Raw genomic sequence first — 24,725 nt, 5'->3', positions numbered from 1 at the left:
AACTCCTGCCTAAGAGAGGAGTGTAAGCCTCTCTCTCCCCATTAGGTCAAGCTCAGCATAGACATCTACAGGGCAGAGAGGTGAATCCCACCCTTGCTTCTAAGGATGCCATTCAGGCCTCCAGTGCTGTTCTAGACGTGGAAGGGCATCCTGCCTGGCCTCCGCCTGCTGCTTCAGGAGGACGCAGGTCTCACGGCTCCCACTCTCATCTGTCAGCTCTGTGAAGATGCCTCCAATATTCTGAGATGGCACTGGGCACCTTTCTTGAGGTACCTGAACTGCTCCCTGCATTTCTAACTGTAAAGTAGAACAAGCTGAGGTTTAAAAAGCTATTGGATAATTCGTGACAAAGCTTTGCTCTATTATACGCTAGGGGAGGGGAGAGATTCCAAATAAATGAGACAATGCTTTCCTTATCTAAAATTATTAAGAGTTTTGGCAGACCAGTGCTCCCCACCCAGTGAATTAGGACCATCAGGTCTCTACATACGAGGGGAAGAAGCCTACCTTCATCAAAGTACATAGCTTTGTCAAACAAATGCACTTGATGTTGCAACACAGACACCTTGTGTTGCGGAATTTAGATTTCAGGGCAGACACGCACGCAGGAATGTGCTAACAGTCTAGACAGACTTAGGCTGGTTTGTTAGTACTAGTCACGCATCTTTAGAGCCATTTATCACCAGGACAGGCTGGTGGGCTCAGCCACATAGTTGGGTTTTTAGTAACAGTGATTGCTTAAGGAGTTTCAACACTGGTAAGAGAAAAGCTGGTGGGGCGGGGGGGGAAAGAACAGAGGGGAGGTTGTTTGGTTTTGAGTGTTGTTTTCTTTTCCTAGGAATGCGAATCAAATGCTTCTGCTTTGACAGTAAAAAGGAAAACAGGATTGAGAAGCGGTGAGAGAAAACAGTGCCTCCAGTCAGTTTTGAGGTGCCCTTGAGAGATCCAGAAGACATCTGATGAGTAATGTATCTGAGAGGGGTTTACGGCTGGACATGACATAGCAAGGGTTCCCAACTCCTAGCTGCAAGCTTGGACATGGGAATGGACAATGAGGCATCCCAAGCCTGGAAATGTCAACATTTCCAATGCCCTTTTCCAATTTTCAAATGGCTGTCAACAACCATTTGAACTGCCACTGGGAACTGCCGCTATCGAGGCTAGCTAGAGAATGTGGTCTTTAAAGGAGCTGAGACACACAAGAAGATAAATTTCACAAAAAAACATTTATTTTTGCAGGGCTACTTCAGACTAGTTAAGTCTAGTGAAGCAATGATTAGGCTCCCATTCAAGGTGACTCAGAGGAGGTAGCTGTAGGATATTATTCAACCTGTGAACTGTTAGCACCGAGGTGATTCTACCAATATAAAAATTCCCAATTGTTCTTCCTTTAGTGGCACTTTGAAGACGGTGGCAGACCGCGGCTCTGAGGCGGCTGTCACCAGAAACCACCACCACACCTGCCACTCCCCCACATTTTAACCTTTTAAAGCCATTTTCAGTTCGACAACCTCCTACTGACAAAGGCGACGGGCTGCCTGCGCCTCCCTTCCACTATCCCCCCGCATCCACCCCATCGCCATCCCCACTGCCGCCCCGACCGCGGCGCCCCGCGCATGTGCCCACACCCCGGCTGCCCGCCAGGGGGCGCGGTAAGGAGGCGGGGCGTCCGCAGGATGTGCGCAGGGCCGCCGGGGCAGGGGGAAGCATGGCGGCATCGTGCCGCGCCGCGGAGCGCCGTTGAGTCGGGGAGATGTCGCCGCCGCTGTTCAGCCTGCCCGAGGCGCGGCACCGCTTCACGGTGAGCGCGGCCCACACTCTCCCTCGGTGCCGGGCGGGAGGGTCGCTGCGCCTGCGCGCCCGGGAGGAGCTCCGCCTCAGCGGCCGCGGTGCTGGGCCCGGCCGCGGTGCTGGGCCCGGCCGCGGCTGCCTTAACGAGCGTTCGGCGCAGCTGAGGTGAAGCGGTATAAGCTTTGGGACAGGGCTTCATAGCGGCCCAGCTTAGCCCAACGAAGGGAGGATCTGCTTTTTAGTTAACTAATATTAATGTGAAATAAAATCATGGCATAACTCCCGCAGCAAAATGCCGTTTCTTATTGCGTTAACCTCTTTTGCGCCTCTGCCTTTTCGGTGTCCAGAGCAGGCGGGGCTGGATGTGTGCTCGGGTTTCTGGGTACCACCGTCTGTGGCCCGGTTTGTTGAACAGAGGGGTGAGGTTTGCACAGGGGTGGGTGAGGCACAGACACTTGGTGCCATAACATCGATTTCATTACGAGATACAGTAATTTTTATACCACCTTGTCAGCAGGAGCCATGTTGCAAACCACTGCGAACTGCCTGTAAGGCAGGTGAAATTGGGGCGGGGGAGGGAACACACTTAAGACTGTTGTAGATGCAGTGTCGGTCGCAACAGTGTATTCGTTTGTGTTTTGCTTCAGCGCACTGTTAGCCCATGTTCGGGGTGTGATGCTCTGCTCACATGTCTGATTTCCTTGTTATTTGGTATGTGGTGTCTGGCAAATAGGTTACTTAATATTTCTGTCCACTGTCAAATAGAGGAAGGAGGAGATCTGTCTGGTTTTGTACTGGTTGTGTAAGCTTTCTTTCTTTACATATTGGTAGACATCCACCAGAGAGGCCCTGAATATCAAAAGTATCAAGCCATTATTGAACGCATTTAACCAGATTCCTGGGAGGTAAGTAAATGCTGCTTCATTTTAAAAGGTGCCTATTCAGATACCTTTTTAGTAATCTTGTCCCTAATAGTTGTTACTAACTGATGTGGGATGTTTGTATTTGCAGTGAAAATGAAAAGAAGTGTACCTTGGATCAAGCTTTTAGAGTTATTGTAGAAGAAGAAATAGTAAGTACTTTAAACTGATAAAGCTCAAATTTCTGTTTGCAAGTTAATGTATTAATTTAACAGCAGCTTACTTTAGTATAAGGAAATACTGTGTATTAAAAACATGCAGTATGTAAAAGTTACCTAATTACAATATAATATAGATGATTACAGGAGGTAGGTAGGTTGGACAGAATGGCAGTATTTTACAAATACCACAGCATAGCAAGAGCTGTGCTTAGCCTTTTCCAACAGTTTTTTGTAATTCTTATGAAAGTCTGCTACATAAAATTCTAGTTCATAACTATGCATTATTCTGCAGCTGTGTGTGTAAGGATGGGGTGGAGTGGGTTATCTGTTACTAACGTGTAACAAAGCTGCCTGTCAGCTGAAAAGAATGATGAAAAGACTCAGATATTGCTTTTATTGGTATTACTTGAATGAAGGCTGAATGTGGGATACTAATTTTCAGAGATAAATTATTCTCTCTACGCAATAGGTATTGTAGGGTCTTTAATGGCCAGAAGTGGTCAAGAAATGTTGCTCACTCAATAAAAACTTCAGAATGTTAACTGACAGGTCTGATTTAACAGATTGTTTGAAGTTTTGGGAAGTTGAATGTCAATATTTGTTTTAAATATGCCTACTTGGAAACAAGGATTTTAGTTTTGTTACATATGTCTAGGTCAGAATAGCCAAAGTGTAACACTGTTTTGTTTGTTTAGATAAACAAAGCTCCATGTGAAAATCTCCTGGCAATTATTTCTCTTGCTATTAATGGAGTCACAGAAGGTGAGCATCTTTCTCTCAAATTTCTTGGCAGTTTTAGGGACCAGTTAGGGGAATTTTGAAATCCTAATTTTTGTAAGTTATCTGCAGCTTTGATAATATGTGGCCCTTACACTAGTGGTTATGAAGTCTGTTCTGTGAGAGGAATGACTTATGATTAAATTCAGGTATATGTGTGACATTTGTGTTGGATTTTTTTTATTTTTTTTTTAAGTAGAGGAAGATGCATGGGTTTAGTTCAGACATAATTAGCATTTTCTATCTTTGTCCATCACTTTAAAATGCTTAGAAATGTCCAATCCTCTTTTTAGAGATGAGACCACTGAGGCAGAGAGGTTAAATGACTTGTAAGTTTCTCTGTCTGTTGCTGGCAGACCCAGAAATAACTCCTCCTGGATATCTGTGCTCAGCTTGTATCTGCATCTGTCAGTACAGGACTGTTTTTTAGATACTTGAACCTGTTTCTATAACTGTCTTTTGTGTCAGAAGTCAGTGTGCTAACCTCTTCTGAAGAAGCTTTCACACTCTTCCCTTTGTTTATTACTTCATATTACGTATCAAATACTTGTTTGTTTTAATTAGTACAGCTCAACTACATACATGTTTTATGAACTGTAGAATAACAAGACCTGTCATTATAAGGAATGCAGACATTATCTAACTACAGAGCATGGGTAGACTGATTTTGTGCACTGCTTTAGTGGTGCTTTATGTGAGAAGAAGACTGTCAAACTTCATGGGTGTGTGTGTAGTATAGCTAACTGTGGATTTAGAAATCGGAAAGAGTTCACTTGCAGTCTGCAAAGAGATGTGGTGTTGTTTCAGACTTTGAGGGTTTTACAACAGGTATTATTGTTTGTTTTATATTAATGCAAAGCTCTTGTAAAGCTCATCTGCATATGTGTACATATAGAAATAGCCTTATTGGAAGTTCATGCTTTAGCCCAGCTTTTTTGCTAGGATTTGTAGAAACCCAGGAGAACTTTTTTCTTCCTTTTTTTTTTAGCATGGTGTCCCTCAGCTACCATGCATCTTTATTGCATTTCAGTTCAACTTTGGTGAATAAAATGTTCCCCATTCCTCATAGGTATCTGCACTGCATCAACCCCTTTTGTGCTTCTGGGGGATGTTCTGGATTGCCTGCCCTTGGATCAGTGTGACAGAATTTTCACTTTTGTGGAGAAGAATGTTGCCACATGGAAATCTGTAGGTATTTTTCCAAAATGTGATATAGTTGTGCCAAAACTTTTGTCTGCCTGCACCATTTTTACAAACAGATTTTAACTGTCTTTGTATCTGCTTCTGTTAAAATAGCAGCATTGAGCATGTTTTGTTTTGAGGCTTAATGTCAGGGCAGCAGAGGTCAGAAAATTCATAATAATAATAATAATTGTTTTATTTCTAACTCTTTTTTTCTTTTTTTTTTTACACGATACAGAGTTTGTCACATTTGGAAGCTAGAAATTTAACTTCCAATGCACAATTTGTAGGAGTGGCTTCTCTCTTGACTTACTATTCATCTTCTTCCTCAGAGCTGCAGGAGATTCCTCCATCTCTAATTTGCCAGGGAGAGAAGTCTTCTTGGGCACTTCCTTAATGAGCTTTCCCTTGCGGGACTATAGCAGCAATGAATATGTTGCCCTAGAATATTTTTGCTCTGGAGGAGCAATTAGGGTTTTGAGGCCTGTGTGAGGGTTTTATGCTCTTGCTGTGCCATGGTGCTATAACAGAAGAGCTGCTGCAACAGGCTGCTGCGCTTCTTGTGCTGCAGGCACTGTTAAAGGGGGAATTCCGGGACTCAGGCAGAAGTCCTAACCTGCCAGCATTTTATTCCAAGATGATAAGAAACCTTGGATCTCAGTATCCTTGGTTTGCTCTTTGTCGGTAGTGCCAGGAATGCAACTCTATAGCTAACAGTTGAAAATCACTCAGTTTTCTCTGATTTCTTAACTTCCCGTAGGCATTCATTCAGGGTGTTCTGTTTCACCTAATATTGTGTCCCCTGATACACTCACATACTCCATTTCTTTCTCCTGCTGCCAGATTACTGGTACTGTTAATACTCTTAGTACTCTTGCATGGAATAATAAAAACAGTAAGTAAAAATTAGTATGTTCCAGAAAAGAAAGTGGGTGCTGCTCTTACAGGTCACTGTCACATGGGGTTTTTCTGTATGGAAGCTGGATTTAAATGTTGTGGTTTATGCTTTCTTGCAATTTATGGGACAGTTTCTTTTATGTTGCCTTTTGATGAAACCTGCCTCTTATTTAAGGGAAGATTCTAATTTAGAGGTAATAGTAGGAATGACTCATACTTGCCTATGGCTTGTGATTGAATGAAAATCTGCTCAAGAAAGGTTTGTGATCTGCTAATGATCTAAATACCTGTACTTCATTTCAGAATACATTTTACTCTGCAGGGAAAAACTACTTGCTACGAATGTGCAATGGTGAGTTTTTCAGGCTGATAATTTTTCAGGGAGGTGGTTGGGAATTAAAGAACTCCCTATCTTAGCAAATGGAAGTGAGTTTAGTAATTGGATTTACATTCAGATGTGTTCAGTAAGTAATCGAGTTCAAAGGCAGATCACTCAGCAGATATTCATGAGTCTTGCTGGTTAATGTAAAAGTCATTCTGACCTTGGGGAAATCTCTTCATCAATGGAGGTTGTTAAGAACATCCAAGAAATATTCCTCACCAGTGGCAAGGCCCATATCAGAGGCTGATTTGAGTAGAATTCGCTTGAACTTATTTACTATTGCAGTTTAAGGTGTTGGGAGAATTGGTAGAATGCATTTGGAAGAAAATACGACTGATCCGAGAAAGTTACTAGCATTTAAATTTACAAATCTCAGCTTCCTTTCATTAGCTATATAGTTCATGTGATTAACAAGTCTTAGATTCTAGCAGGTGAAAAATTGGAAGAGGGATAAACACTAACATTCTGTCCTTTTTACAATATTTAGACCTCCTGAGAAGATTATCTAAGTCACAAAACACGGTCTTCTGTGGAAGAATTCAGCTGTTCTTGGCTAGGTTATTTCCGCTTTCAGAAAAGTCAGGTGAGATTTTTTGCATTGCATTACACTTAACATCTAACAAAGACTGAATATGCTGAATCTTTTAAGTTTATGGTGGTTGCAGACCAAATTCAGTTGGAGGAAGTCACTTCGCACTTGTATCTAAGTTCTTGTCTCTACCTTCAATATTGTATGTAGGTGACCTTCATTTGTTGTGATTTCAAACACAAGTTTTAAATGCTGTTTCTGAGAATTTAATATCAGCATCTCATAAACAACTAACTGAATGAATAGACTTACATATGAACTTCACAGCTTCTAAGACTGGCCCTTTGTTTTTCACAGGACTTAACTTGCAGAGCCAGTTTAACCTGGAAAATGTCACTGTCTTCAATACCAATGAACATGAGAGCACTCTAGGACAGAAGGTGAAAATTCCCATGTCACTTTTCGTTCATTCTATGGTAAACCTGTTAGACTGTTTGCACAAAAACATATTAATGTGCTTAATAATCAGAACCGTATGTTCATTATTTGGTTGTTGCTCTTACAGACCAAGCTGCTGATTCTGGAAATAAGCATGTTGCCTGGTCCATTAAACTGTGGGGTGATTTGATTGTGAGGGATAAGCACTGTCACTGCCTGTGTTGAGCGTTCCTCACAGCATATGGAGGACAGAGCTGTCCCTTTGGCTTTTTGCAAGAGAAGTCAGGCTCAATTGCAAAGTGTAGTAAGGTGCTAAAATAGGAATTTGTTGCGTGTTTTACTGGAATAATATGTTAGAGATCTTTTGAAGTACCAGTTTAAGCTTTCTGATCTAAAGTGTAATAGAATGTTTAAAATAACACTGTGAAAACTGTATGCAAATTATAGTGGCATTTGTATAAGTTTTAAATTATTTTTTCCTATTAGCACACCGAGGAAAGAGAAGAAGGAATGGACGTAGAAGAAGGTGAAATGGGAGATGATGAAGCACCAACAAGTTGGTGAGCTTACAGCAATTTTAAAAGTTGAGAGAAGGCTTTACAAAGTGAAAGTAAGGAGCTGTTTGGGAAATATCCTTAAATGTTGTACTCAGAATTCTACTTGTCTCCTGCCTGCTCAAGATTAGCTACAACCTAGCAGTGTCTTAATCTGTTTAAGTGGAGTTACCTGGAAGAGAAAGAAATATACAGATTGTTCGTTTGAAAAAGTTGCATATCCTGGCTGAGAACCACTGCTATTCTTTTTGGCAGTTTTTCCAATTACCTTGACAAAACTTGTTCCGGTAAGATGGAATCAGTACATGCTGTATATGCTTTTAGGAGAAAAAGCTGTGCTCACCTTCATTACCCAGATGGTGAAAAACTCCTAAAATCCCTTTTTCTACTTTTGCTTCTATGGTAAGAAAATACAGTACTGGATGGAAAACTCCTGTAGGGACAAATTCTGAATTACAGATTTCTCTGTAGGGCTCACTATTGTCTCCACTTACAAAAGTGAATGATGTTTTCTGCAATTGCACATTCCTGAGTGGATTCTAATTTAATATATTGCTTTCATTTTATTCTTTTTTCCCCCAGTTCCATTCCAATAGATTAATAACCCTGTACAGAAAATTCTGGGTCACTTCAAGATTATTTTAGAAATCCTGTGCAGTGCTACGAGAAGGTCTCATGGAAAACTTTTCTTTAAGGTAATATGGAGTTCATGCTTTTAATCATTCGGCGTAGTTAAAAAATCACCATTTACACAAGTAGGAGAGTGAGTGCAATAAGCATAGAACACTTCAAAATACTCGTGCCATTGACAAATAATAGGTGCAAGAGGAAAATCCATTTTGCTGTTTTCCTGAAGTGAGCCTTTGACAGTAAACATATATTAAGTACAGTAAATCCCTTAAAAGCTTGTGTAATTCAGTAACAGATTTCATATGTTGAACAATGGCAGAAGTACCTTTTTTGTGATTTTATCAGTTGGCAAAAAGCAAAACTTGTGGGTTTGGGTTTGTTGTTCTCCCCCCAAGAAGATAAAATATTTCTTCTTTAATTCTTTCAGCTGAAAGTTTGAGTTTTAATCTCGTTGCAGCTTTTAAGGCTCTGAATTGAATTTAAGAGCAGCACTTCAAATTTATCTCTCACTTCTGCACCTTTTTCTGTATATATTCTGAACAACTTAAACTGAGTTTAATATAGCGCTATCGTCACGTGGACCCTTTTTTCCTCCTAACATCTAAACAGCAGAGCAGTCGGGTACTGTTCACAACCTATAACGTTGTTTTTCTTAGCATATTTTAAATACTCCAAAAGATTAGATGCTCTGAGAAAATAAATAAAGCTTTCACTGTCATCTGTGGTGGTCAGAGAAGCCCTGTGTGTTGGTGGTAAATGGGTAGTTTCAACTAGCTGGTAGCAAGTTTAAAAATTATTTTACTTGCTTGGCACTAAGTCTAGTGTAGTTCTCTAACTACGAAGTTCTTGTATTGTTTTCAATGTGGTAAATAACTGTTTTATAGTACTCGGAAGAAGTTTTGGCTGTTTTCAAAAGTTACAAACTGGACGACACTCAGGCTTCCCGAAAAAAGTTGGAAGAACTAAAAACAGGAGGAGAACATGTATATTTTGCAAAGTTCTTAACTAGTGAAAAGGTATGTGATTTCTTTTCTCAGAATCACAGAATAGTTGAGGTTGGAAGGAACTTGTGTCTAGTTCAACCTCCCTGCTCAAAGCTCTCAGCCAGAGCATGTTGATCAGTGCTGCTTCCAGCTGGGTTTTGAATGTCTGCACAGATGGAGACTCCACAGTTTCTCTGCATATACCATTTTAGTGTTTGATCACTTTAGATAGATTTATTCTGTTCTTTTTCATTTGATTCTTTTTGCGGATTACCTCTCTTAATTGAATGATTCAGGAACTCCTATTTCTGGAATAGGATTCTGCAGTAAAGTGACCTATTTATTGCATTTGATTTTGTATTGTTACATGTTGGGTTTTTATTGCTTTTAGAATTACTTTTCCAAAACTTTGCTGATGATGTGCTAACTATATTTCCTGCCTCATAATGGCCTTGTTTAAAAATTGCTTTGAAAAAGATCTTTGAGAGGTTTTAATTCTGTTAATATTGAAGTTAAAAAATACAAATGCCTCTGTTGGATTTAATCCTTAAATTGTCTTTTATTTTGGAATAATACATAACTTTAACTTTTAATTGGAATGCATTAGTAAGATGACAGAAAGAAAGTCTTGGTGCAGCATTGATTTTTTCTGGGATAGAAAGAATAGGTAAATTCATCGTAAGTCTTTGACCTGTGTATTGACAGTTTTAAAATAACGTAGTAGAGAACATACAGAACCAGTTGCTTAATTAACACCCAGTATTCAAAGGCCATTTTCTTTAAAAGAACCTTGAAATGTTTAATTTTGTATGATATATCGTGCTATAGCACATAGGCTAGAAACCAACAGTGTATTCGCTGTGTATTGGTGAGAGTGAATTCTTCTGTGGTAGCCAAATCCTGATGTTGTAGCCAGTAGTTCATAGGAAAAGGGAGGAAGCTGTCCTTCAGCTTACCGAAATATTGGAATATTTGGTTTTCCAAATTCTTGTTCACTTCAAAGTGAAGCACTGTCCTGAAAGCATAGGTGATACTGAATAGAGCTTCTGTAATAACTTGCCATCATCTTCTTGTAAAATTACTCTCCATAGTGTTTATCAGAGAACATTTGTTGGACTTTTCTGCTTATGTGTGTTTAGTGTCTTTAATGTATATCTCTTTTTTTGTTTAGCTGATGGATTTACAGCTGAGTGACAGTAACTTTCGCCGTCACATCTTGTTGCAGTACCTAATACTATTTCAGTATCTGAAAGGACAGGTCAAATTTAAAAGGTAATGTGGAAATATTCTGTGTTTTGGGGATAGGGAGCTAAGAACTTGGAGATAGTCCACAATATTTTAAAAGAGTTTTGTCTACTTGTTCTGAGGTTCTTGTGAAACCCACAGAGCCTTGCATTGGTACAGGATGTGGCTGAAGTTATTTTACAGCAGGAAAGCAGAGGTCTCATTCTTGCCTTTCTCTGCTCCTCTGCGTGATTCTTTCTCTTCTCTTGCAGGGGCTCTAGTGCCCATTAGACTTATGCAAATTTGTTCAGTTTACTAAACCAGAAAAAACCCAATATGCTCATCTTTGCAGAGTTAGTTTTCTGCCAAATTGGTGAGTTTAGTGGGGTCTCAGAGAGGCAGGGGCCATGACAGCTTGGATAAGATGAGCGCCAGCCATGAGAGGGAAGGAGTGTCTTTTCATGGCATAGCCATGATCATGTTCATATGTGCTATTTAAGGTATCCAGTGCTTCATTAAAAGCTGGTTGGTGTTATAGTGCTTCTGAACACTGTGAATGGAATGTTAATGGTTATGTTTCCAATGGATTCTTCTTGAACCAGTGGAAAACAAAGATTAGATTCTCATCTGATTTGTTTAAAAGAAGTTCTGGTCTCTGCTTGAGCGTGAAGTGGGCCGTGTTGGATTTAGTTTTGTGTTCTTTTCACTTCTACTTACTGATTGCATTATAATTCTAGATGTACCAAGTGACTCGTGTAATGACTTCAAGTCATGCTACATAGAATTAATGTTTTGAGATATTCAAGGTGTGTGTTCTGTGTGCAGCTGGTAGATTAGTTTGTTTCCTTTACTATGGTTTGTCTGCAGTACAACCAGCTTTAGCTGGGGTTAGAAGAGTTAGGTTTTTTGGGTTTTGGGGTTTTTTTAAATCTTTTCACTGTGCCCACTTGCTGTGCTTTGGGTCCAACATCAAGATGTGATCTTGAGTCATGCAGATGGACTTCCTATTGGATGAACCTGAAACTTGAACGTATGTTCCACAAGCACATCTAATTAACTCCACAAACTAGTAAGTGGTCAGCCCATGGGACCAGACCACATTCGAAGTATTTTCTTCACATCCCTTCTAACACCCCTCAGAAGGTGTGTAGTGTACATGATGTGTCCTCATCACTATTTTGATGTTTAGTAAACTCTTCAATTATTTTTTTTCAAGTAAGCTGATTTAATGACACTTTTGTGATGTTCTTCTTTTTTTCCCCAATTCCAGTTCAAACTATGTTCTTACAGATGAACAGTCACTTTGGATTGAAGATACTACAAAAGCGGTTTACCAGGTTGGTACAGTGGATACTTCTATAAAAATTACATGGAAGAATATTTAGCATATAATAGTGTATCAACCACCCTTGAAGCAGTAGCCTCCATTTTCTTTGAGGTTTTATTCTCTGTATTCTGCTACAAATATAATACAAAAAGTTAACTTTTTTCTCCCTCCCAATTGCAGCTTCTTTCAGAAAATCCTCCAGATGGGGAAAGATTCTCAAAGATGGTAGAGGTAAGTACTTTGGTGCCTGTCTGAACAAGTCTATACAGTGCATAAATTAGCTGGCACATAGATTTAGTAATTGAGAGAATTTTTATCTCAGTAAAAAATATAAATTCTTTTTATTTTAGATGTGTTTTTCCCATGTTTTTATTAACGTGCTTTTCCTTCTCCTGGGGAGAAGTGGAAATGTGCATATATGTGCTTGTCTAAATACAGGAGACAGTGGTTATTGAAACTCCTTTGCAGAAAGGAGTGTTGTGCCCAAAGACGTGACAGTAAGATGCAAGTGAAATTAAAAACAAAACAAAAAGTTGTCTTCTTGCTTTCCTATTTTCCTTTACTTTGGCTGCATCTATTTGCTTGTTTAGAGAAGGAGAAATAAAGCCTTTCTGCCACTTATTGAAGAGAGAAGATACGCTTTTTGAAATAAACCTAAGCATCTGTTTAAGATTATACTGATGACCTTCAAAATAGTGGCTGAAATACACTATAACAGGGTTTTCCCCTGAATTTTAATAGCTCTGTTAAAAACTTTGGGTTCAACTCCAAAGGTTATTACAACCCTAATAATGTGCAGTATTGTTTCTCCAGCATATATTAAATACTGAAGAAAACTGGAACTCATGGAAAAATGAGGGCTGCCCAAGCTTTGTGAAAGAAAGGTAACTATTATGAAGTAATAAGACGATTATTATTATTATATAAAAATAATAAAAATTATGAAGTAATACCTGCTATTTGTTTGAAATGGTGGTTCAACTTTAGAATATATACCCAGAGTGTATATGACCATTAATGATTCACACAACTTTGAGATTTGTTTAGTTGGATGGCCCTTCTGTGTGTGCAGAAGGCTCTTAGATTTCTGCCAAAAAGTCTTAAGGCTTCATTATGTCAGCGAAGAGGTGGTTATGAATGTATGAGGTCTCAGGAGAGCATTCCTCACTGTCTCATCGCAATATTTTGTTCCTTTAATACCAAGCATCCAGTGACTGAGGAGACTGAAGAAAGTTGTCTCCCCTCAAGCCTTCAGCAGACTCTAGGTTTAAGATATTGTTGCCTGACCTGCCTATGTACTGCTTTGCCACTAGGAAAGCTTTTAGCAGTATGGCTTTGGTGGGGACTTCTGCGTAACGGGTCTCCTCTGATGCCCTTTAGTTACTAGATTTGCCACTTGGTGGTGATCACTTACCTCAAAGGAAGTTATGATTAGGTGGCTTTTGCCACTGAGATATTTCCTGGGTAATTGGTTACCAACTAGTGGCAAAACTTACACTTTGACTCCATATGTCTACTTGACTATCATGAGGTGGTGACCTAACATGAAGGTGTCCTCCTTCATTCTGCACGCAGACCGTAGGCCCTTCGTGGTAAGGAACATCTGGGACATTGTCTTGTTGCACATTTCCTTTTGTGGAGAGATCAGGTGGAGCCACCTCGTCATGATTTTAGCTGTTTGTAAAAAAGGGAGGGGGGCCTGTGAGAAGAGAGAAAAGACTGTTGCAGAGGGGTTGTAAAGTAAAATTATGAAATTTGACTTTTATAAATGTTCTGTCTCCTTCTTTAGATCTCAGCCAGAGTTTCAGCTTGGGTAGGTCTTACCCTCACTTCAGTGGTCTGGGATCTCCATTCTCTGATCCCATGAAATCAGGTGCACCTGGGGAAAAAGAACTTGCAATAATAGAGCAGTTGATCCCAGCAGCAGGGTAGATCATACTTAGTATGTGCTGCTGCCATAAATGTGATTTACTTCTTTTTCTGTATCGGGACTCTGATAGACCTTTCAATTTGTGAGTGAACTAATTTTGGTGTCTGGTAAATTCCTTTCCTTATCCTTACTTTACCTTCTCTCTCCTCTCACCCCCACCTCCTTCCACTACTATAATCTCAGTCCTTCCAAATACTTCCATTATGATTTAACTGGGCACCATCTGAAATGGCTTGATTTTGTTCTCTAAATATTATTGGTTTGATCCTAAAGAGCATCTTTTTTCCTTTAGACCTCCTGATTCTAAGCCAATGAGGCCTGTGAGAAAGAGACCTGCTCCAGAGGACTTCTTAGGAAAAGGACCAAATAAAAAAATCCTTATGGGGAAGTATGTTGGATTTTTTTCCATTACAGGTTTCAGTTGGTTAGTTGTTTTGGGGGATTTGGGGAGTTTTTTGACACCGTATTTTTTCTAGTCAGTAATTTTCAAACTTCCTCCTTTTGGAACTGCCAGGAAAGAACAGCCATGGAATATGTCATTCGTTTAAAACTTGAAGTAGGCTTCCCTTCCTTGTAGTCATCTCTTGCAGATCTCTTTTAAATAGTCTGTAATTTACAGACTGAAAATCCATGGTTTTTACTTGTTGGATCAGTTTTATTACTTTTGTCCTCTTTGGTTTTGCTTAAAATGTTTCTGTGCCATGGGTTTTAAAATAACACCCACTGGTATCTCATCCCTAGGGCAAAGATGTCTTCTTGATAGGCATTCTCCAATAAAAGTACCATACTTCGCATGATACTAAGTGTGTTTTTTCACTTCCTTCTTTTGGAGAAATTGCAGTCTATTTATTGTAACAGTTCTCATAACCTGGATGTGGAAATTTTGACCTTATCTTGAGTTTCAAGACCTTGCACCGAGTGTTTAGTAAAATGTCCCTTGTGAAAAAGATACTGATAAGTTATTTCATTTATCAAAACAATATGGTCTGACCTTAGCTGGCTTGGGAAGAGAGTCTTTTACTGTTTCTGACCACAGATCAGCAGGAGATTCTAATAGAAATTTAATGCATAATTTTCCTAATTTGCATCTTCAGATAAGATTTCTGTCACTTCTGCTAATTCCTAACATGTATTATCACAAGGTTTGTATGGTATGCTTTGTTATAAATGCTCTGGGGTGAGTATTTCTGTAGTGTTGTTTCATGTGTCTATCTTTGGTGAATGAAGGAACATGAAGTGATAGAATGATGACTGTGGAGTTTGACACATGTTTATGCTTCTCTTTTCAGTGAGGAACTGACCCGCCTTTGGAATTTATGTCCTGATAACATGGAAGCTTGTAAATCGGAGAGCAGGTAGGTAAAAAATGGTATGTCATTGTCTAAATGTCTAAAGCTAACTTTCAGTACTCTAGTTGCACAGAAAATTCCAATCATTACAACATTGGCATAAGGAAAGCATATAAGATGGTCTTATATGGTATGCCATTTGACTGTGTGTCTTGGAGAGGAGTTGGTTGTATGTATCTTTGTCTTGAAATCTCCTTACAGTTTTCATTGCTAGTGTTTAGTCTTGCAATCTCCTTACAGATTTCTTCACTACTGTTAATGCTGTCAGTAATTTTCATTGCTTGGTAAAGTAAAATAAGCTAAAAACCAGATGGAAACTCCCATTTTGTAGAGCATGATTGTCTAATTAATTACCTTATCTAGTAAAGGAAGATTGCCAAGTGTGGCTCTAATGAAGTTAGCATGCTATTTGGCTGTGTTTTCCAAGCAGGCATGTGCTTTGAACAATACTGGATAAGAGGAAATCGGTTAGCAAGCATTGTTTTGGTGCATACTGGATCTAGTAGTAGTGCAGATGTAGAAAAATACAATTATTGTTTATCCCTTCTGCTTGCACAATTGTAGGAAATACTGAAAATGTACTTTGCTGCATAACTGTTTGTTAAAAATAGCATAACCCTTTTGTGCAGACGTGATACCTAGTATGAAAATTTGGGAAAGGAATGGGACAGTTCCCAAAGAGAGCTTTGCTAATAGTGGCTGTAAAGGCTGGGTGCCTGGGGAGAGATGCTGGCTGTGCTGATGTCCTGAGTGGAGGAATTGCTTTTGCAGAGGTTGGGAGCTGTTCAGAGGAAGCGCCCTCCTTTCTTGTGAGGTTGGGATGTGCAGGAAGGCCTCTGACAGGATACTTGCTTTTAGTAGGCCAAGGACTGAAAGGTGGAGTTGTGTTTGGAAGCCAAGCTTTGATTCCCTGTGCATTGATTGTATTGTGCTGCAACTTCTTCAAATAAATAAACAAATAAAAACTAAACAAATGGAGATAAACCAAGACAATGCATGCCATGGTAAACAGGAAAGAGAAGATTCATGGGGATCTGGATTCGGTTCTAAGCTCTGTTGTAGGCTTTGTGACTGAATATGGTCAAGTGACTAACTTTTTGCTTTGGTTCCTCATGCTTTCATTCAAGTGGGGTAATCCTTCCTTGTCATCCTTTTAGATAGCTGTTCATGGGATAATATAGCACGATTCGAACTAAACGGGTTATCAGGGCTGCTGGCTTCGGTTTCCACTAGTCAATGATTAAAACTACAGTTAGACATGCATGGGGCAATGCTTCCCTGGACAAAACATGATTTTCAGAACAAAATTAAAGTGAATTTATAGACCAGTGTGCTTCTTTCCCTGCCCCAAATGATTACAAGGTTCACTTGTAGAAGCAGCTGTGCCTCTGTCAAACATTTAAGAAGGAAAAAACCACAGATCATCATGAGCTTGCTTTGCACCACTGATAATCTTGGCTTACAGTAACCTACAGCTCTTGAGTAATCTGTATTGCAGTCTTCAAAGAGCAAACTATCCTGATCATTGTGAATATTATTTGTTACTTTTTTTTAGGTCATGGTTCCTTATGTACTGGTTTGAATACCTTTCAGAAGCAACCACTAGCTGTTCTAAGAGAGAAACATCAGCCAGCTTTTTAATATGTCCCATGTGAACCATAAATATTGTCTTTTTAATTGCATAACTGCTGAGGTCGGAAGGGACCTGTAGACTTCACGTAGTCCGCTCTCTTGTTCATAGCAGGGTCAACCAGAGCAAGTTGCCTAGGATCTTCTCCAGTCAGGTTTCAAATGTCTCTCTGAGAGTGGAAGTTCCACAGCCTGTTCCAGTGTTTGATCACCCTCACAGAAAAGTTGGGGGATTTTCTCTGATGCTGAAGTGGAATTTCCCTTGTTTCAGTTTGTGCCAGCTGCTGCTTGTACTTTCACTGGGTAGCATCCAACCTGGCTCTTCCTTATTGCCCCATCAGCTGTTTACTGCCCTGAGCCCTCTCTTCTTCAGTGTAAACAGTCCTGGCTCCCTCACCCTCTCCTTGGATGTCATAGAATCATAGAATCATAGAATCGTAAGGGTTGGAAAGGACCTTAAGATCACCTAGTTCCAACCCCCCTGCCATGGGCAGGGACACCTTGCCCTAAACCACGTGCTCAAGGCTCTGTCCAACCTGGCCTTGAACACCGCCAGGGATGGAGCATCCACAACCTCCCTGGGCAAACCCATTCCAGTGCTTCACCACCCTCACTGTAAAGAACTTCTTCCTTATATCTATCTAAACTTCCCCTGTTTAAGTTTGAACCCATTACCCCTTGTCCTACCACTACAGTCCCTAAGAAAGAGTCCCTCCCCAGCATCCTTATAGACCCCCTTCAGATACTGGAAGGCTGCTGTGAGGTCACCACGCAGCTTCTCTTCTCCAGCTGAACAGCCCCAACTCTCTCAGCCTGTCTTCATATGGGGGAGGTGCTCCAGCCCTCTTATCATCCTCGGTGGCCCTCCTCTGGACTGCGCTCCAACAGCTCCGTGTCCTTTTTATGTTGAGGACACCAGAACTGTACGCAGTACTCCAAGTGGGGGTCTCACAAAGCAGAGTAGAGGGGCAGGATCACCTCCTTCGACCTGCTTGGTCACGCTTCTTTTGATGCAGCCCAGGATACGGTTGGCTTTCTGGGCTGCAAACGCGCACACTGCCGAGCTCATGTTAAGCTTCTCGTCAACCAACACCCCCCAAGTCGCTTTTCTGCAGGCTGCCTCTGAATTTCTTCTCTGCCCAGCCTTGTGACGCAGTGCCTGGGGTCTGCCCCGACCCAGTGTAGGGCCTTTGCACCTTGGCTTGGTTTAAACTTCATAAGGTTGGCATCGCCCACCCTCACAAGCGATCGTCAAGGTCCCTTCTGCAGATGGCATCCCTTCCTCCAGCGTTACCCAACCGAACCAACATCAGCTTGGTGTCGTCGGCCAAACTTGCTGAGGCGCTACTCCAATCTCCACTGTCCATGTCACCGACAAGCTGTTTGAACAGACCAGTCCCCAAACACACGATCCGCTGAGGGACACCACCTCGTTACAGGTTTCCAACTGGGACATCGAGCCATTTACCACAACTCTTGCGTGCGGCCATCGAGCCAGTTTTTTATCACCGAGTGGGTCCATCTATCCAAATTGATGTCTCTCCAATTTAGAGACAAGGATGTCATGTGGAGACCAGTGTCGAATGCTTTGCACATGTCACATGTTCCTGTCCATGCACAGCCTTTTGCATGGACCCATGTCTCTCATGCTGGGGAGCCCAAAACTGGACCCAGCACTACAGATGTATCTTGCCAGCACTGAGTAGAAGAAGGGAAGGATCATCTCCCTTGGCCTGTTGGTAACCCTCTTCCCAGTGCAGCCGAGGATGCTGCTGGCCTTCTTTGCCAGAAGGTGCATTGCTGGCTTGTGTTCATGGTGGTCCACACCTCTTCTGCAAAGCTGCTCTCCAGTCAGTCCCCAGGCTGTACGGTGCCTGGGCCTGTTCGCAGGGGCAGGATTGTCATTTCCCTTTCCTGAACTTCATGAGATTCCTTTCGAGGTCCCTCTGATGAATGGCAGCACAACCTCTGCTCTGTCAACTACTCGTCCCAGTTCTACATTGTCTGCAAACTTGCTGAGGGTGCACTCCATGCCATCATCAGTGGTGTCAGTAATGAAGGTGCTAAATAGTACTGGTCCCAGGAATCAAAGCCAGTGGACAGGCCTGGACCTCATGACATTGATCACATCTCTCTGAACTCAGGAATTCAGATGCTTTTCAGACCACTTCAAATAAATCAATTTCTCCTGATGCCTGCAGACTTTGGATCTGTACTGAACGTACTTTAACTGAAATACCCTCAACAGAAGGTGTAAGAGTCACCATTGATCCAGTCAGGGAGCCACTAAGATGGAATCATTAAGTGTAACATTAAGCTGCCTCATATTTTCTGCCCTCTAAAATTAGTGATCGTAAATAATTGAAATTGTGCAGTAGTAGTAATGTAGCTTTCTCTGGGAGCAGATGAAACTGAAATAGGGGATGGGGGTTAAAGAGGCCATGTTTTACCTGTCCTGTCCAAAAAAACCCCCCTGGGACTCCTGAGCACTGGTGAACTCTGTGAGTGGCAGCGAGTTTCTGACACAGCCAGTCACTTGTTACAGGTATTTTTATGAAAGTCTCAGTTCCTTATTGCCACAATTCTTGTCTTGGGTCCTGTTGTCTTTTTCACCGAATGCTACTCGCAGATGTTCGTGTCACCTTTTGGTATGGCAGAAGGTTTAAATACATACAACAGGCAGTGCTAGTGACCACTGGCACACTTCAGTGGCTATAATCAGCAATTAATAATAATTTCATAGCAGATTTTGTTGTCAGAAATAATTTTTATAGCAACACGTATCGAACAGATTCTTTGCTTATTTGCAGTTGTTGAATTTGAGTAGATTGATTTGGGGTTGGGGTTTTTCCTTCAGTGGGTGAGCTTGAGATGTGTATGAAGGAATTGAAAACCAGCTATTTTAGAGTAGATTGTGAGGAGTATTAAGTTCCTTATTTTTCTTTTTTTTAGGGAATATATGCCAACGTTGGAGGAATTTTTTGAAGAAGCTATTGAACAAGCAGACCCTGAAAACATGGTTTGAAAATAAGTATAAGTACGTGAATCTTGTTGTGGTCTCACTTTATTTTGATTTCTTTCATATATGGATTAGTAAAAGAAAACAGACTGTTTTCTGTCTGCATTACTAATATCTGTGCAGGGCTTGAGTCATGTGCAAAAAATGCCTAAGTTTGGACAGGATTATATTCATTAGTAAATGCCTCAGATCTTTTTTTGTGCTTTTATAGATGCCAGACTGTTACCAACCAAGCCTGTATTTTATTTTTAGGGCTGTGAACAATTCTAACTATGGCTGGAGAGCACTAAGGCTTCTAGCACGCAGAAGTCCCCACTTCTTCCAGCCAACAAACCAGCAATTCAAGAGTTTACCTGAATATCTAGAAAACATGGTAATCAAATTAGCCAAGGAGCTGCCTGTAAGTAATATTATCCTACAATAATAAATGCTGAATTCATTTGACTTCCTGCTTGTCTCTCTGCAGTCCATTTGGTACATGGGGAGAGAGGGGGGAGAAGAAAACCACAGAGAAAAAACTTGTATGCTTAAGTAAAACTTGTATGCTTAAGCAAAACTTCCAAATAAAATTGGTCTAATCTGTGAAGATCCCAGTGACACTAAACTAAGCAACACTGGCTAACCGAGTAGGTGCTGAGCTCTGCCTTGTACTCTCTGAAAAGCCAGCTGTGGCAGTCCCATTTGTGGGCAGGAATACGTTTGTACCCCGCGACTCAGGTTCCGTGTTGCAGCGCACACGGAAGGTGTAGCTGGCGTCATGGCTCATGCGTGTTGGTGGCTGTGGCTCCTGGGATGGCAGTGAAAGGGGCAGGGCGTGCACTGAGCGTTACCACAGCTTTACAGCAGGGCTTACCAGAGCTCTCCTGAGTTCCCTGACTTCTAAAATATGTAAGGAGAAATAGACCTTGTGGAGCTGTAAATGTAAAGCATTGACCCTTTGCATCTTCAACAGTGCATTTGAAGTGATTTGAGGCCAGGAAGGGGTCTTTCAGATCTCTTATACACAATGATAAGAGAGACTAACAGCTGGGGAAGGGAGCATTTTCTAGACCTTTGAGTTAGTGCACAAGCCAGCAGTTCCTTGTGGATTGAATCCGTGCTTCCATACCGAGACCTTCCTTGTTTGTAATGTGAAACTACTGAGGTGTAAAGGTTGGATTGCAATATATAGCCGCCTTGTTTGTTCAGCTGTCACAGTTAACTACATGCTAATAGCAGTTTTAGAAAAGAATACTGGGAGGGGAAAGCTGTTTAATGTATTAAGGTAGCACTTGATGAAGTATTCCTGATGGTGCTGCTGGCATGTACCAAATGTTACAGCAAGAAACAAGTACGTAGATAGGGCTGTGACTGAAACATAGGAAAAGAGGAAGCCAGTGTTCAATAACTAAATCAGAGAGTGAAAAGTTTGCTGTTTGCGTATTTGTTTGCCACCTTTAAGAAGCTTGAAAGTACAGAAAACTTTGAGGAATTCTTGAGGGAGGAATAAAATTGATGAGGAACAATAACTTCTTGAAAAATATTCTTATCAGTAGTGGTCTCACAGAAAGTTGGTTGTTTGGTTTTTTTTATTGAGTAGGTAATAAAGGTAGGTGTGTAACGCTTAGTTGTAGTTCTTATGAAAAGGAAAGAATCCTGTGAAGTCAGTGGGTGCTTTAACTAGGTTTTTAGTTAAAACTGAGCTTTATTAGAATGCTTGTTACTAGTGGTTTGGATACGGGAGACTGTGGGGGATCTTTAGTTCTCATATGGGATCATCTCAGGTTTTCCATTCTAACACACATTCCAGAAAGTCATAGAGCTGTAAAATTTCTCTTTAAACACAAAATTCATCCAGTGATGTTTAGTTCTCTCATTATAGCCTCCTTCTGAAGAAATAAAAACAGGCGAGGATGAAGATGAGGAAGATAATGATGCTTTATTAAAAGAAAACAATGAAAGTAAGATTTGCATGTTCTCCGTGTTTGCAGTATCTCTCTTGCTGTGTGTTGTACAAGCTGTGTTTTAACAGTCATCGCTCCTGACTTAACCAGCATTTGTACCACAAAGCACAGCCTCTTCAGGGCATGGGGCACCCATAGCAACCTCGGGGTCTCATGGCCTGCGGTGCTGAAAGCATCTGACTAGTTGAAGTTGGATTAGCCTTTTCATTAGGAGCCTCTTTCACCTTTTCTGCTACATGGTGGTGGTTACAGTGTTAGTAGGTGTATATAGCTAAATGCCAGCATTGCTGTAAAAACCTACCTGAGTGTTCCTCACCCTGCTTCCCTGTTCTTTCTGCCCGTTAATTGCCATGGATAAGAGCCTCCCTCCAGCCCCCACTGGGATAGGTGGTTATGGAAGTCTCAGAAATGGATATATTCCAACTCTGAGATCTTGACTTCCTCTTCATTTAAAACAGCTTAAAGGCAAAAGCTGCTCTGTGAGAAGAGCAACCTTCCTGACAAATGCCATCTCTTGTTCATTCCTCTCCATAAACCAGTCCTTCCATTTTTGTCTCTTGCCTGTAAACCTGCTATATTGTGCTCCTAAGTGTCCTTCGCTGTCTCCCATGTCTGTGAATCCGCCTCCTTCCATCCTCACTCCTGCCTTCATCTCGCAGCACCTTCTCCCTTGAGCGCTGCATCTCTCTGTGCCAGCTCTTGCATCCAGCACGGGCAGGTGGGACATACAGAGCGGGGAAACCACGCACTGGCCACCACTGGCAATTTTGTTGAACGATTTTTTTCTGTGAGTGGAAAGCCTCCTGTGGGCCTCTGTGAGTCTCTGTTCTTCACCCTTTTCCATCCAGCACCAGACCTTTTCCACAGTCATCTTGCCAATAGTGGGGAAGTTTCCACCTCATCAGCTTAATGTTGCCTGACACAACCTCCATGGCTTCACCGCTCCATCTTTCTTTAAATCTTGTCTTAAAGCAGAGATGGCAAAGCTGTGGTCCTCTGTGCTTAGAAATAAGGGAAGTGAGCCGAGTGCTTTTGTTTCGTTGTTTGTCATCTTCCATTCCTTCTCCTCGATGCAGTGAGTTTAGTTCAGATAAATGGCACTGGAGAGAGTTGAAACTGCCACTCCATGCCAGCTGGCTCGTCAGGTTGGGATTAACTTAAATGGGATTAACTGTGATTCAGCCTTTAGGGTTTCTTCTTTTAAAGTGTGAAGTAAACATAGATGGTAAGCCATAGGTTGTAGACCATGATAAACTATAAATGTGGAAACCCGCCTGTGTAATCACTGCAGCGCTTGGCTGCTCAGCAGAGCACAGTATTACATGGCTTTATCTTGATGTGAGAATGACAGAGAATTCCTTAAAAGTACTGGCTGTGTATTAAGGCTACTATCCTATTCACAGTCCTGCCGCTGATAAGAACACGAGATTTTAGTAACTCAGTGAAAGGGAAGGAAAATATTTTTACTTGGGTTAACTCTGAGCAAAGTGACTAAAAGAAGTCTGAGAGAAATATTAAAGATCACTCTGTATTTTGATATTATAGTTGACTCATGTATTGAAAACTGCAGGCTGCCTGTCAGAATCCTGCTTTTCACTTGGAGGAGGCAGTTCTGATGTATGTAAAAGGCTTTAGAAATTCTCTCTTCATCAAACGGGAGATAACATAAACCTGAAGATTTTCTTTATTGTGGGCAATAAGGGATGTTCCTTTTAAAACCCAGGTAATGCAGCTGTAAAAATCCATCTGTTCTCAGGGGCCAGGAGTAGGTTTGAACAGTTAAAGGAAAGGTGTAAGTCATCTGTTTGTTAGTAAATAAATAGGGGTTTAAAACAGGGCAGATCAAGGAAGATTAATTTGCAGTATCTGGAGCCATTCGCTGTGTCTCACTGATTCTCTTTTATTTCCGCAGGTCCAGAGGTGCAACGGGACAAAGCCATGACGGGCGATCAGATCGAGTCAGTTGCGAACAGGCTTGGGGAGCAGTGGAAGGCCCTGGCCCCCTACTTGGAAATGAAGGATGCCGACATCCGGCAGATCGAGTCAGACAGCGAGGACATGAAGATGAGAGCCAAGCAGCTGCTGGTCGCCTGGCAGGACCAGGAGGGCGCCCATGCCACCCCCGAGAACCTGGTTCTGGCGCTGAACAAAGCCGGGTTAGGTGACCTTGCGGAAAGCCTGAGCAATGACACCGAGAGCGGCAGCTAACTCATTCCAGATGCTGCTCACCTCTGTTTGGGTTGGGGGGTTGTTAATTGTGACTTCTGGTGGCTGTTGTTACCGTCAGCTGTGACTGTTCTGGTTTAATGATTCCTGTTGTTGGTAGGTAGCAGATTTTTAACAGGCATTTTATGGTCAGTAAATGATAAAACTTTTTAATAACATTGTTCAGTTGTGCAGACTTTCTGAGAGAAGGGTTAGTCACCCCAGTGCCGGAATAGGAAGCTTCATCTTGGTTGGTGGAAGGGTGAAAGGGAAGGTGGGGAGCCGGGCAGCTTTGTGTGCCATCAGCAGAGCTCGGGTCACTCCTGCTGGATGGAGCGGTTGATGGTCCCTGTGACCACCCCCTGTCTCTGCGCAGTTTCTCAGAGCGTGGGGCTTATGAGCCAGCGTTTGGGGTGGTGGGAAGCTGGAGACCATCAAAGCATACCTGCTTGTGATCCAACCTTGGGAAAACAGCGTTGTGGTTGAGATCCAAGTCACAGGGTTCGCTTCCTGTGAAGCACTCATGTCCTCAGAGGGGTGTGCATTCAGCCTGCTTCCTTGCGAAGGACTGGTTCTCTCTGGGCCTTGACAGTTGATAATGGGGGGTTTTCCATGCTTGTTCTTATTAGCAGTTACTAACTTCAGTCTCTGGATATGTTTGGCTCTGTAGGAACTCCCCTGAGTTATGATAAACAAGGTACTTTCTTTGTCCCAGTTCACTGTGAAGTGACAGTGGGTTCCATTTTGAGGACACGGATACCTGTTGACGGGTACAAGCTGTTGTATGCAGCTGGATCTGTTTTCCCTCAAAAAGCAGGAGATTGTTGTGGTGTTAAGCAGTAGCTAACTACAACT

The 24,725-nt window shown here is 41.6% G+C and overlaps 1 protein-coding gene across 1 annotated transcript; it reads left to right on the top strand.

Annotated features, from left to right (window-relative positions):
• Positions 1-1,738: 1,738 nt before the first annotated feature.
• On the top strand, positions 1,739-24,052 carry THOC1 (THO complex 1). Its single transcript, XM_030478818.1, is given in 23 exon segments — positions 1,739-1,801; positions 2,623-2,696; positions 2,803-2,863; positions 3,568-3,634; positions 4,719-4,837; positions 6,032-6,080; positions 6,598-6,693; positions 6,997-7,079; positions 7,564-7,637; positions 8,214-8,317; positions 9,138-9,277; positions 10,416-10,516; positions 11,739-11,805; positions 11,976-12,026; positions 12,609-12,679; positions 13,585-13,608; positions 14,018-14,113; positions 15,015-15,080; positions 19,656-19,725; positions 19,727-19,740; positions 19,975-20,122; positions 21,584-21,662; positions 23,578-24,052. Coding segments are annotated over 23 exon segments (1,998 nt in total). The 5' UTR covers positions 1,739-1,753; the 3' UTR covers positions 23,874-24,052.
• Positions 24,053-24,725: the final 673 nt, after the last annotated feature.

Source organism: Strigops habroptila, chromosome 1 (assembly GCF_004027225.2).
Source record: "Strigops habroptila isolate Jane chromosome 1, bStrHab1.2.pri, whole genome shotgun sequence".
NCBI lineage: Eukaryota > Metazoa > Chordata > Aves > Psittaciformes > Psittacidae > Strigops > Strigops habroptila.
Note: the sequence above shows the minus strand (reverse complement) of the source record. Positions and strands in the feature narration are given on the sequence as shown.